Source organism: Eublepharis macularius, chromosome 8, assembly GCF_028583425.1.
Source record: "Eublepharis macularius isolate TG4126 chromosome 8, MPM_Emac_v1.0, whole genome shotgun sequence".
NCBI classification, from domain to species: domain Eukaryota; kingdom Metazoa; phylum Chordata; class Lepidosauria; order Squamata; family Eublepharidae; genus Eublepharis; species Eublepharis macularius.
In genome coordinates, this window is record NC_072797.1 from 103453239 (window position 1) to 103467483 (window position 14245).

A 14245-nucleotide genomic window follows, 5' to 3' on the forward strand; every position below is an offset into this window, starting at 1 on the left:
GCTCCGCCACGCAGGCGCAACAAAGCCTTCTAGTCGCTTAGCAACCCCCCGGTCAGCTCTGTTGTGGTCACGTGACAAGGAGCGGCACGGTGAAGTCATAAGTAGAGGCCGCTTTGTTATTGCCGGAAGTAGCTGGGTCAATTTCCGGTGGGGTCTAGCACGGTCTCGGGTAACAGCGTGAATCGGAACCACGGGGGCTTTAGTCGTCTGCCCGAACGGCTTGCGGGATGGCGCTGTGGCCGCCGCGCTCCCGTGATTTATGCCCGAGTCGGGAAGAGGAGCTGCAGCCTCCTGACTCGCAGGTACTGCCGCTCTCTGTATAGAAGCGCCGCTTTGATTCAACGGCCCGGAGCTACCGGCCCCTTCTGTGAGTGGACCAGAAAGGGGGGGGGGGGAGGAAGGCTGTCGGCCTGGCATCGTAGCCAAGAAAACGGGAGCTCCCCCGCCGCCCCTATCGGCTTCTGGATATACCCCCTACAAAAGGGTCCTTGGCCGGGTTACAGATTTCTCCCCAAGTCAGCGAGCTTCGTCTTCCTTTCATTTAGCCCTTTGCCCAGTTCAAGTGCTTTGTTTCACTCCGCCTTCCGCTTACTGTGGCCGGCCAGGCGGTAGACAAAAATCCGACAAAATCCATCAAAAACACGAATTTTGAATGCGTTCCAAACTAGGAGGGCTGAGTGTCTTCTCTGCAGTTCTGCAAAGCTGCGTGGCTCTGCTGCCCTGGCTCAGTCCTTCTGCAAGGATCTGTGCCCCAAACCTCCCCCCGTCCCTGACGAAGACAGCCAGATACCGTTGGTCTCTAGGGTGGGGTGCAGGCCAGGCAGGATAGAAGGGGAAGTGTTCTGGACACCGCCTCCCCCTCTGTTGATCTCGGCACTGGCCTTTGGGGGGTAGAATCAGGCTCTGTGACACGGTGTGAAGCAGAAGGCTGTTCTGATCCAGCAGGGCTCCTCTTGTTATATTCGCCACAGCTAGAGCTAGATCGAGTGATTGCTTGCTTGCCCCCCTGCTCCCCATCTGATAGTCTTGGCCGTTTTCCTCTGCCCTTGCCTTTTGGATGCTGTGAAGAAGGCATAGGGCAAAAACCAACCCCATTAATAATAATAATGATAACAACATTCAATTTATATACCACTCTTTAGGGCAACTTAATGCCTACTCAGAGTGGTTTACAAAGTATGCTATTATTATCCCTACAACAAAACACATTGTGCTGGGCTGGCAATATCTGCTTCAGATAATCTTGCACATTCCTTGTCTAAGGACTTTTTATTTTTTATAGTTACTCTGCTTTTTTCAGTGAGACTGAATCAATACAGTTCAATAGGATGGGACATCAAATAAGTGATGCAATAGGATTAGGATTGCAGAAACTGAAAAAAAATGAAACAAAAGAATGAATGGTTCAATATACCATTAACATGGTGTATTAAACAATGCCGAAATTATCTAATAGGATTGTACATAAAGCAACATACAGTACACACTATGCACAATAGCATAATCCACAGTCTCTATTTTACTAAAAGATCTTTCTGAACCATTTCATTATAGTATACCTGTGTAAAAATGCTTTCCTGAATAATCAGTTTTGCATAGTTTGTAGAATATTTGGAAGGAGAGTATGCCAAATAGGGTTTTGATGTGTTTGTAGCTTATAAAAAGGCACAGGAGGAAGGAAGGAAATCCCACTTTTTTCCTTTTTACATAATCTAGAGTTTTGTTCCTTTGTCTTTTTGTTTTCAGCACCTTGTTCTCATGTTGCTTCTATTCTTGTAGGAGACTGAAGGGAACTCACCCCCATGTTACTGAAGGCTGCAAGCATGTTAGTTATGTGCAGTTTCTGGGAGGGGGGGCTGTGATCTTGCTTACCGTCACCATTATTGGCCCACTAGAGTTATTCTTATTTTGTTTCCATGTGTTAATGAAATTTTCCGAAACCATTCATTTTGTTCAAGTGGGCATGTTGAACAACAGATTCTCTCAGAAGGTATTGAATAGACATGGAATAAGAAATTTAAAAGTAATTTTTAGTGTAAAGCATCCAGCAGTTTTTGTGTGACTCTGACCATGTTACATATATACCGAATTAGGATGTTGCTTGTACAAAATTCATTTCACAAGAAGCCCAGACCTGCAGATTTACATGGAACGAAATACTTTTATTTAATGGGATCTACTTTTGTGTAACTATGCATAGGATTGCAGTTATACAGTATGGGGTTATGTATGTTCATTCAGAAATAAGCCTCATTGTATTCCGTGGGACCTAATTGCTAGATAAGTGTGCATAGCATTGTAGCCTTAGTCATGCACATCAGGCTCATTTAGCAGAGTTTAGCTACCCTTTAACATTGTTTAACATTTTGTTGTACTTGCCAAATGTGTATGCTTGTGAATAAAATTTGAGTTCTGATTCTGTTGACCATTATGATCATGGCGTTGTTGGGTGATATTTATTCAGTATTAGTTAATGTGAGTTACAAAAACACTATCTGTTATATATCGAGAAGAGGCTATTTTCTGTCTTTCTTGCTACATTCATAGAACAAATATTTTTGTAAGAGAAGTGGCAGTATATTTCAGAAGAGTAGTACTGATTTGTAGCAGCCAGAGTCAGCAAATGACATCTTTCCTTGTGTAAACAAAACATTTTTGTACTCCGCATTCAGAAAAAGGCAATAATCATGCAGAATTTTCTTTTTTAAATGGTAGTAACTTGGAGACGATCTCTTGGCTTTGCAAAGGTCGATGCTTGCTACCTGAGCAAAGTGTTGGATTGGATAATTACCCTCTTGATATTGCTATATTAAATTCTGAATTCACCTTTTCCCTGAAAAAGAATGAATAGACTTGCCCTGTGGAGATGAGTTCACCGAGGTAAAGTAAGCTTTGCCAAAACATCTTGAAAGGGACCAAGTACCTCTGTTACACCCCAGTCTATTATTTTTACTTAAAAAGATTGATCCTGCTTACCACCTCAGAAAGTTCTTGTAGTGTCTCACGGATAAAAATTAAAGGGATCAGAACATAACATTATTAAAACAAAAAAGCCCTAAACAAAACCCAGCATCAAGTGTATGTGCAATAGCCCTAAACCACTGAGACACACTACTGCAATGGTGACAAACTATTAGGCTGCTTGTGTCTATTTGGATAGAAAATTAGTATGTGGGAGGTTTTCCCTGGTTTTCCTTTCATAACCCCAAATCACTAATTTATGTAACTGCTAAGTATGCAATCTCTTAGGCAAAAATGTCTTTAAAAGGAGTTGTTGTGTTTGCTGATACTACATAAATCCAGTCTGTTTTATTCTAAAATGATAAAAGGGATTTTTTTTACATGCAGATTTACAATGATGGGATTGAAATGGCCTGCCAGCAACAAAAGGAATTTGTAAAGAGTTCTGTGGAGTGCAAATGGAATTTAGCAGAAGCCCAGCAGAAACTTGGTAGTCTAGCCCTGCACAACTCAGAGTCCCTAGACCAAGAACATGCCAAAGCGCAGGCAGCAGCTGCAGAGCTGAGGTATAGCGAAGAAGAGTGGCGCCGGAAAGAAGAAGCATTAAGGCAACGGGAAAGGCAGAATCTGTGGAACATAGATTTCATTAGCAGGGAGGTATTTAATAAGGTATGGCCTAATCCAGTTTCTAAAAAATTGAAACATGGGAACAAGTCAGGCATAGATGCTGCAGTTCATTTTTAAAGTGGGCATATAGCATCTGTTGCAGCTGGAACTGTGTGAATCCTACGCCTATTGTTGATGAGGATGGGATTAAATTACCAGAAATAATGTTTTATTCTTTTCAGTTACACTGATCTATCCTAGAAGCAAGAGGTGGGCTTTTGTCCCCAGTGATGGCGTTAGCCTGTTTCTGATTCTTACGTATTGTCATGTGCAACTTCAACAGAGCTGATCAAATGCTAATTGGATTTTATGTGCACATAAGCATTTGCTTTCAGTTGCTTTGGGTATATTGAACTTTGCATAGGTTTGGGCTGCTAAAGTTTTTGTCTTTCTACTTCCCAGAAATAATCTTGTTGAATGCTTGTATGGAGAAAGTACTTCAGGCAATAATTATGAAAGCAGACATGAAGTATAATCCACAAGTTATTTTAGCCAGTGCACTTGAATCAGTCTAGATTTATTCCCAATGGCTTGGATCCACTGGATTGTTTACACAGAATCCTTCTCACCCATGGAGCACAACTTTCTCACCTCTCCTTTCCCACTTCAGCTCAAAATCTCTGAAATGCTGCTCCATGGTACAGGAGGAGGCGGAGGAGGAGGCAAGTAAGTGGCCAAATTCTAGTGGATCCAAGCCTTTGATTTTAGTAAACTAACTAATGGATTGGATTGCTAGGTCTTTAATTTATGACATTATTGCAGGTTCAGGACCTGAAATAGATACCAAAGGGAATATTCTGTTTTCTCCCATTCCTTGACCCCAAAAAGTAGTTTCATCTCAAAAAGGAGGAATCTGGGAAATTTGCTGTTTAGCTTCTCAAGTCTAGTCAGCTTTCTGTGCTCTGCATAGTGTTCATTGATAAGTAGTTTTCCCATGTAAAATTATTTTACTAAAATACCTTGATATTGGATATTTCATCCGTGTTGAAATTCTGTTTACCAGAGTTTTATTAATCAAAAGAAAAGGAAAGAAACAGAAGAAGATGCATCTAAATCTTTCATGCAGAAACATGAGCAGAAGATTAGACATTTTGGTAAGTACAGTTTTTAAAAAACTTTTGAAATATTATATTTAGAGACATGTTCGGTCTTTAAAATCCCATTTTAGAAACTGTAGCATTTGGCAGACTATTGTGCTTTATAGCTTGATGCGGATCTTGAGTGATTTAACTGAACGTTATGGTAATCAACTGTTGGTTAAATGCTTTTAGTTTTTGGTTTCTTTTAGGGAGCAATGCAGTGAAGTAGCTGATTTCCCCCCTATTATAACAATTGCATAGTCAACTTTGGATTCAGTTTGTATCAAAGGATTTCTGCAAAGTAAATTCCTTTGCTCCCGTCTTATTTCTTTTGCAGGCATGTTGAGCAGATGGTTTGACAGTCAACGATTTCTCTCTGAACATCCCTACCTTGTCTGTGAAGAAACTGCTAAATATCTTCTTTTATGGTGTTTCCACCTAGAAGCTGAACAGGTATTACTGAAATAGTCTCCAGGTTTGAAACAGAGTGGGGGGTCCCACTCTTTTTGAGTCTGCAGGCTCCTTTGGAATTCTGACATAAAGTGGTGGGCACAACCCCAACATGGCTTCCTCAGGAGGCGGAGCCAGTCACAAAATTTTAGGGGGTGAATTATGCATAACTCAAAGATGGCCCAGGTTGGCCCACTCTCATCAGATTGTGAAAACTAAGCAGGATCAGTCCTGCTTAGTACTTGGATGGAAGGCCCTGAGGAAGTCCAAGGTCACTACACAGTGATAGGCAAACTGCAAACCACCTCTGTTTGTCTGTTGCCTTGAAAACCCATAAACTGGCTGTGACTTGATGGTATCTTAAACATGTGCGTGTGCACACACAATAGTAACTCTTTTACATTTCAGACAGAAGCTGTTTAACAAGATGCCTTTAAAAATGAACATCTTGTTTAAGATGGGTAGCTGTGTTAGTCTGTCTATAGCAGTAGAAAAGAGCAAGAGTGCAGTAGCACCTTCTGAAGAATTGAGCTGTGGCTAACAAAAGCTCATACCCTGCCACAAATTTTGTTAGTCTTATGGGTGCTATTGGACTCTTGGTCTTTTGTATTGTTTAAAATATTTTCTTGCATTCACATAGCTTACCTCTAATAATGCAATGAAGATTCTTGTGCTGTGGGAACAGCTGCTGCCAAAGCAGCTTTTTAAAAATCTGCACAGCCAATCAGAAGTCTTGTTGGGTAAGAGTCCCATCTGGCCCCGCCCACTTTCTAAAAACACTTGGTGTGGACCAGGAACGGTGTCAGCAGGCACCGTGTTGGAGACTGCTGTGATACAGGAAGCTTGTTCTTCCCATCTAGTCTGAATTGAGGCTGTCTTTATAGATTAACTCAACTGTCATGTTTTTTACATCTAGATTTCATAATGCTGTGAGAAAAAAGCATACATCTAGAAAGTGCTCTGAAACTAGCAGCAGCCTTGTGGTCAGTTTGTCTGTTGAAGTCAACCATCATGAACTTGGTGGAGGGTAACATTAAGACCAGATTTTGGAGGAGCTACTCTGGTACTTGTTGAAATATGAGCCTAGGAGTTTACTCGTACCATACCGTCTTCTAATCTTTGCAATTTAACTGGCCTTGAGAAGGAAGATGCTGTTAAAAGTATAAACTAATCAAGTGCAAGCTAGCATTTAAGAAATGGCATATTCATTTTAAAAGGTAGTGTTGCTTCTGAGCGAACAGTTAGTTAAGCTAACATCTCCTGGAGGTTCGCAGCACCCTTATTAAGCTGTCAGTTGAAGCTCCACAGGATTGCTGCAGCGCCTTTCCCTTCGGTCTTGCTTTTACTGCGTTTTGTACTGATGGCTGACAATGTGTATTTTCAGAAAGGAGCTCTGATGGAGCAGGTAGCCCACCAAGCAGTGGTGATGCAGTTTATTATAGAAATGGCCAAAAGCTGTAATGTGGATCCACGAGGCTGTTTTCGTCTGTTTTTCCAGAAAGCTAAAGTGAGTTGTGCTTTCCTTTTAACACAGGGGTGGAGGGAAGCTTTGAGTAATTTTGAAGAATTTGTGTTTTTGGCCTGGCAGAAGTTTTTCTAATCACAGCTCATAAATGTGTTTTAGTTTTCAAACTTTCATCTGATACAGTGAATTTTGGAACTGAAAGCAGCACTGGGTCTATGGTGGCGGTAAGGCCAGCACAGCAGATGCAGAATAAGACAATGCTTTGTAGTGAAGCCAAGTGACCTGACTGCATTTTCTCTTTGGCACCTTTCCTGCCTTAGATTCTGGACCGCCTTCGCCACTGCTTTTTGAATGTCCACTGACTCTTCATGTTGAATGCTTTGTTATGTTGTGGAGTAACTTTAATTCTGCTGTAACAGAAATGATGACTTTACAAAATTATGGGGCAGGAGATGTAATAAAATTCCACAATCCATTGACAAACATTAAACATATTTGCAGATATTTCTGCAAACTTTTGATTGAAACACATACAGACTGCTCATGTCACCATAATGCAGCAGGTGCCCTGTGCCCATAAAATGCGTTTTACCATCAAGAATTCTCGAAAGCTGTACAGGGGTGTGCAGATGTGGGGGAGGGGCACAGATGGATAGGTTTGGGAGGTACATGTTGGATCCAAGTTTCTCGGCAGAAGTGGATCTTTTCTGCTTTCCTCAGTATGTTCCATAAAGCTGCTGCTGAGATTCAGAAAACCTCACAAGGGGCTGCTGCAAGAAACAAATCAAATAAAATACAGTTTCTCTCCCTCTCCCTGTGGAGTAAGCTGCACAAGCAAAGCAAAAATGGGTGACCTTTGGCTAATCACAGACTTTCAGCCTAACCTACCTCACAGGATAGCCTTGAGGATAAAATAGAGGAGAGAACAATGTAAGCCATCCTGTATCTTTATTTATACCCCACCTTTTCCCATTGAAGTTAATAAGTATCAGAAGGATTTTGGTGGTGGCTTTTAAGATGGAATTCCATTATTAAAACATTCTACATTCCATTGCTCTAAATAGACTCCTAAAGTCTAGACTGCATTGGCCTGAACATAGCACAGAAAACAGATGTCTAAGATATTCATACTTCACTGGTCCTGTGTTGTGGATAGCTATGAAAAAATCTGTTTCCGTTTTATGCACTGGGTCTTACTGTCAAATGCACTCGCAAAGGTATGCCTTCAGTGTTTCCAGCATTAAAGAGAAACACTGCTGAAATCTCTGCAATATATGTTCTTCTTACAGTGGCCAATTTCATTCTTTGCCAATCAAGGAGTCACTTTCAATATTATCAAGTCACAAAGGTACCCTGCAAGTTGCTCTCATATTTAAATTCTCACTGCAGGAAAGATTTATGCGCATAATTTATGTCATTTACTGTATGTGAGTAGCTTGAGAGATGATCATTCCTGTGTTTATGCTTAGTTTCTCTTTACAGGCTGCATGTAACTTTAGCTATCAACAAGCCTGAGTACATGCAGAGATTTCATGATAGTGCAAAATTCAGCTTTCTTAGAATCTCTTTTCTCATTTTTTAAAAAAGGAAGATAGTGTCTAGTACTTGTGGATGCAATGATACTTCATAATGTGTGGGCAATGCTTACTGAAGACTCAGAAGTCAGCAGTGTAGTAGAATAAGATTTCCAGAGGTTACTGGTAGGGTTGTGCTATTTTGTGTAGCTATTTTCTGATCACTATGAACAGGAAAAGTAGAACAACTTAGTAAAAAAGAAGAAGAAAAACAGATCCCACAAAATAAAGACAAGTTAATATGAATTTGCTCAGTTGTCATATTTATACAAGTTACTGAATTCAGCTTTTGGACACAGAGTATGGATTGCCTGGCAGAGAAATTTTTTAAAATTCTTTTAGTACCAAGTATTTGTACCCATAAGTGTGAAATCTGAGGACCATTTAATTCCTTGTGACTAATTACTTCCTTTTTGACAGATGGGAGAAGAAGGCTACTTGGAGGCTTTTAAAAATGAACTTGAAGCATTCAAATCAAGAGTAAGAATTTGTTCACAGTCCCAGAATTTTCAAGCAATGTCAGTTCAGAACCCTTCAGTTCATACCAGCCTGAATTCTATAGCGGGGTTTGCATCTTTTCCACAGGTAGGTCTTATGCAGCCCAACTTTATAGGGAATGGGCAGCTGACCCAAAGCTGTTTTCTGCCACTCTTAATGCTTAGCAGTGTCTTCTTGAAAAAACTCTCTTTTCTGTTCCCCCCCTTCCTCAGCACTGTGCCATCTTGATAAGGCAGTGTTTCTGTGGGGAACAGGTTATGGCAGAATCTAGTGTCTAAAAGCCCTTTGTGCCATGAAGGAGGAGAATGTGTTGTCATGATTGCTCCCTTTCTGCCTCGCTGCAAGTACTGCCAGGCCTATGTCCAACATTCCAGAGCTTAATCTATTAAGCATTCAGCAGTGGCCTGCACAGCTTTGTCTTGTACTGCGCCAGTCATAGAAAATGAACCTAAACTTAGAAACAAGATATAATTAATACGAAATTCATGAGGAAGGCTTAAGTCAGGAAAGGTGAAGTAAATAAAAAATCTGTTGGAGAAAACCAGGCAAACATCCCTGAAAGGAGGTCCCCAAACGGCTTTGTTGGCCTCTAGAAAGCTCCTGCCAGAATAGCTCTCAACAGTGGCTGGTAGAAGTCCGTTCATGAAAAAAGACTGTAATGCCTGTTTCTAGAACACCAAGAGGATGGTCCGGAATTACTTTCGGGGATGGCAGCGTAGTCTCAGATGGCTAAGAGGGAGACAGGGAGCTTGCTGTTGCACGGACTTGACACCTGGGCTTCAAACCAGACGTTTGCCTGGAAGTGACTTCCGGGTCTTTATGCTCTTTGTTACAGAATTCTGAGTCGATTCAGGGCTGTAGCGCGGACTTGGTGGTACACAGGGATGAGGAAGAACCCAAAATGATGGATACCGTATAGTACTCCCAAGACTCAGCCCGCCTGCTCTCATTGCAAAGAGAAGAACATGCTGACTTTATTGGGACTTATTTTTAAGGGTGCTGCACTTTAGTTTGGGTGTCTGTTTTTTGGAGAGAGGATAATCCAGAAACACACTTGGTCCTTCATTTGGAAAATGTGCTGCTAGGGTTTTTGTTTTCTGTCTTTCTCTTTCTTTCTTGCTCTCTTTCCCTTCCTTCCTTCCTTTTTTTAGGAGAGGGACTTCTCATCTGTTGCTGAATGTGAAACCGGATGTTTCTTCTGCTACTACTATACACTTTGCCTTTTTAAATTTTAGGAATCAAAGTATGAGGAAAAATCTGCACTGCTGCAATGTTTACAAGTTGTTGATTCTAGGAGGAATCTGCTTTAATCTTACTAGACATGCCCATGTCTCACTCTGGATATTAAGATCATTGTTATAACGTTCTATTGCTTGCATTCTAAGCGCTCAAATCTGATTTTTATCATGAATAGCAATAAATCAGTGGTTGCTATTAACATTGCCCATCTGGATGGCTGAGGGAGAAAAAGGCACTGGGCTTTTAACTCTGCTGCAAGGATAACATTTTTAATTTTTTGCTTTTGGACAAAGGCTTTTTATTTTTTGTTTTGACATTAACCTAATTTGATGTGCAAGTGGTGACAATTGTCTGGACCGGCATAAAAGCAGTATTTTCTAGAGATGTCATTGTAGGGAAGCTAGCTTTCCTAGAACAAATGAACAGTTTAACACACATTTGCCAGTGGACATTCAGAGGTGAAAAAAAATCAGCATTAGTTGATGTCTTTTGTAGCTGAAGAATGAATGTGATAATTTTTTTAAAGTTAAGATGAACATTAAAGGGAACTCAGGTGCCAAACCCAGACAGAATTGTTTCCTTTAATCAAAATTGTATTGAATGTGAAGCTTAAGGACAGCCACAGGAGGGGATAAGTATTCAACTGACAATTTAAAATGAAACCTCCCCCAGAGAATCAACTTGTCAGCTCCTGGTCCTGGGGTGTTGTCCGTATAGGCCGAACTCTGACATCTTTACATGAAAATTGCTGTCATGTTTCTACCAGGAAGTCACCACTATTTCCCACCCTTCTGCTGCTTGGGAGACTCCCCAGTCGTCATGCTGTAGCTTTTTGCTGCCTCTGCTTAATCGCCGTTGATGTTGGGACAGGTTAAAAACATGAATGGGCTGTTACTATTTAGTGCCAGTGCATTTTAGCCCTTGCAGCAACATGGGTGGAATCGATCCAAGAATCAGGGAGATAGGATAAACTTCAATCTGGATCTGTCTCTGTTCTCTTATTTGGTAGAAATATCAACCTAAAGGGAAACATGCCATCAGGTTCCAAAGGAGTTATAGAAATGCACGGGACAGAAATGCATATGAGCAGCTGAGCCTCTATCAGGTGTTCCTGGTGCCATGGAGTCAGACTTTTTTTTTAAAAAAAAATGTTTCCCTGTTTAGTGGTAGGAGTAGCTGTAGAAGAAGCTGTAACTGACAATCAGGTTGTACTCATGATTTTCTTGGTGTTTGACATAATTGCTTTATATTCTGGTCTATGTAGAAAATAGTCTAGCACTCCAACTATACGAAAAGAGACTAGTTCGTGGGTGGTGGCACATTCCACCAGCTGTGACCTAGAATTTATAAGTAAAAGATGCTGATTTTAGTCAAACTGTCCAAAGAGGACATTTCTCATGTGCCTTGAATATGCTAGGCTCCAAGAATGAAGCAGAACCCATCCCTAGCATGTGTTCTTGACTTGAGATTTTAGTCCAGCCCACCTTCTGTAGCCATAACAGTTTCTTTTGGTGTTCCCAAAGGAAGAGAGAAAACATAGCTGGAGAGACATTTTTTTCAAGGGATCAGACACAGGCACTAGAGTAAACAATCTTTATACAGAGTTCTAACTTTTAAACGTGTGTATTCTTTGCATCCCAGCTGATAAGTCACTTCAGAATCTGATCTCTGGTCATTAGAATGCCCCTCTGAGTTTCCACCTTCATGCATTAAGTGCTTTAATAGCATTGTAGAATGTCACCTTGACCAAATTCTACAGCTCTTTGCTCACTTTGGGCTTATGTGGGATCCATGTTTTGAAATTAATGCAGTTTTCACCATCATTGCATGTATGCTTGGAGGTAAGCCCTATTGCCATGTAAGCATTAAAAGTTTGTCTCTAAAAATATTTTATAGGAAAGGTGCATGAAAACCTTAAGCAGCAAACTTTAGGGATTTTAGTAAAATGTCAAATGAGATTCACTGGCAGTAGTTTTAAAACAAAGTGATTCCCCTTTTTTTTGTAAAAATAGACTGACTTGTGAACTTCATGGAAAAACTTGATTTTAAAAAGGAGAGGGAGCAAATAATGAAGAGCTTTTGTGATCATTAATCTACTTGTCAGGATGTCTTGAAACCTTTAGCTATTGAATAGCTCTTGAGTCAAGAGAAAATGAAGCAACTGATCACTTAGATATTCTGTTTGATTTACTGATTTTTCTGGGATTGTCTCCTCAGCAAGAAGATGGGTTATACTCACTAGTGCCCTGGTCCCTAGAGCTGTTTTATATTCTACAGTGGACTCCTGTAGATTGATATCATGCATGAGTTGATGCATATAAAACTTACGAGAGACCTCTTCTCATGTGCAAGCTATACACAGCTTTGTGGGGAACTTAAAATCATATGAACCGGTAGCATGAAACCACCACGTGTTCTCCTTTACATAAAGTACTCCAGTATCTCACTTCCTAAACTTGTACTTCATTCACACATGATCAGAACTGGCCTGATGTTTCCTGGAGTTGCTAGTAGCATGGTAGCTATCAGGTGAGCAGGGACGCTGGGGAGAAATTGGTTCGTATGCTAGTTCCAAATGTGGCCATTCAATTTACTGAAATCATTGCGTTTCCATTGGGGCTAACTTCATATGTTATGCAGAGGCAAATTTAGGTTTGCCATTGAGCGTGCACTCAGCTGCAGCCACTGGTATGAAACGGGCTTGCAAACATGTCTATTCCATTCATGTCTTCTATTTTTAGATATACTTGTAAATATGCAAATACTTGTATATGCAGTCAGCATATAACGTCAGAAGACGACTGTATCGGTGAGCTGAAAGGGTCCAGGAGAAGTGGCCCGGCTCATACTAGTGGAGCACGAAAAGCTCCAAGGATCATAAGGATCGCACTTGTAAAATGTGTATGGTATATAGTGTAACTTGTGATGTGGCCTCTAACCACCTAAATTAGTACTATAATAGATTTCTCCCACCATTACAGAATTGTGTCATTCTGTAGACAGAATATTTTCACAATTTTATTTGGCAGGGATTGTAGATCTTTTGGGGACAGTAGTAGTACTGAAATTCTTCAACCCTCTAACAGCCTTGCTGCAGGGTGGGGGAGAGTTACTGAAACCTCTTCAATAAACTTGGCTATATGCATAACTGGGGGAGAAGTAAATGGACTGTCTTAATTGACAACATTTATTTTGCCTTAGGTTGAATCAAGCCAATGACAAACTACTCACCTGGAGGGGGGATTAAGGTGCAGTGTGGTACGTAAGTGCCACAGACGCTGCAATATTACCCATGTATTTGATTCACTACTAAATTTTAGTTCCTGTACCCATTTGGGGGGCAGAGGAGTTGTGGTGGTGAATCATGATGTTCCTGCTGAACAGCCCAAAGGGTATGTTCCTGCATTCCTTCCAATGCTGCAGCGATGCTGGATTGCAACACTCAGCCATGTATATCATTCTTCGCATTCCCAGGATTGTAAACTAGGGAACTGAACAGGCAATATCTGGCCTGCCAGCATCTATTTCAGGCCCTTCTAGCTTTTTCTACTCTTGCTTTTTTGTTTTTAATCACTCCATTCTGCCATTTCAAAGGCTGGAATACAACATTTTCCTGCTAGTGCTGTATTCAGCCTCTTTTATCCCTGGACTACATTTGCTCAAGGTTTGGCTGCATTCTACTGTACCAACCGTGTTTTGTTAATGATTGTTCCTTAGAGTTGACTTTCTAGAGTGGTAACTTAGCCTATGAAAATCTTAGAGAAACATACTGCTTTGTGACTTCATTTAAAATACAGATACTTCTAAAGCCTTAATGTGAGTGAAGTTTCACAGCCTGGGAGGAAAAAACTTGTAAAACTATCCTGTCTGAGTTTTGGGTATATCACCATCTGTTAATAAAATGTACTTTTGTTGTAACAAGCATTGATTTTAAACAGACCTTAGGCTTTGTCAATAACCAAGACTTTTAACCAGAGGCTAGTGTTTTTCTACTCACAGAGTTTAAACTGACCATCCTATTTCAGATGTGCGCTGTTAGGGAAGCATACAGCTAATGTGACTGCTTGAAGCAAAGCTATTTACTGGGCTCTGAAAATCAAATGCTTTGGACTTGTCATGTTTTAGTCACTTCTTCCCTTATGACCTTTCACAACTGCTAAGATTGGGAATTTTGCCTGTGTGCTTAGAAGCAATAAAATAAGACAAGACTGCAAACTCATTCTCTTAAGAGTAGAGGTGGGCAGAGTCTGGAAAATGGACCAAAATTTTGCACGGTCCAGCCTGGTTCGTGGTTCGCAAACACACAATTTGTG

The 14245-nt window shown here is 40.8% G+C and overlaps 1 protein-coding gene across 2 annotated transcripts; it reads left to right on the forward strand.

The window, feature by feature from the left end:
• Positions 1 to 160: 160 nt before the first annotated feature.
• CDC37L1 (cell division cycle 37 like 1, HSP90 cochaperone) lies at positions 161 to 13854 on the forward strand. 2 transcript variants are annotated; one of them, XM_054986415.1, is made up of 7 exons: positions 161 to 302; positions 3349 to 3630; positions 4631 to 4721; positions 5044 to 5159; positions 6541 to 6663; positions 8616 to 8780; positions 9529 to 13854. In XM_054986415.1, exons 1-7 carry the CDS (start codon positions 228 to 230, stop codon positions 9610 to 9612), a joined length of 936 nt encoding a protein of 311 aa, XP_054842390.1. In that variant the 5' UTR covers positions 161 to 227; the 3' UTR covers positions 9613 to 13854. The 2 variants fall into 2 exon arrangements, with proteins under 2 accessions (XP_054842390.1, XP_054842391.1); XM_054986416.1 differs by having other exon boundaries at positions 8616 to 8675.
• The last annotated feature ends 391 nt before the right edge of the window (positions 13855 to 14245 follow it).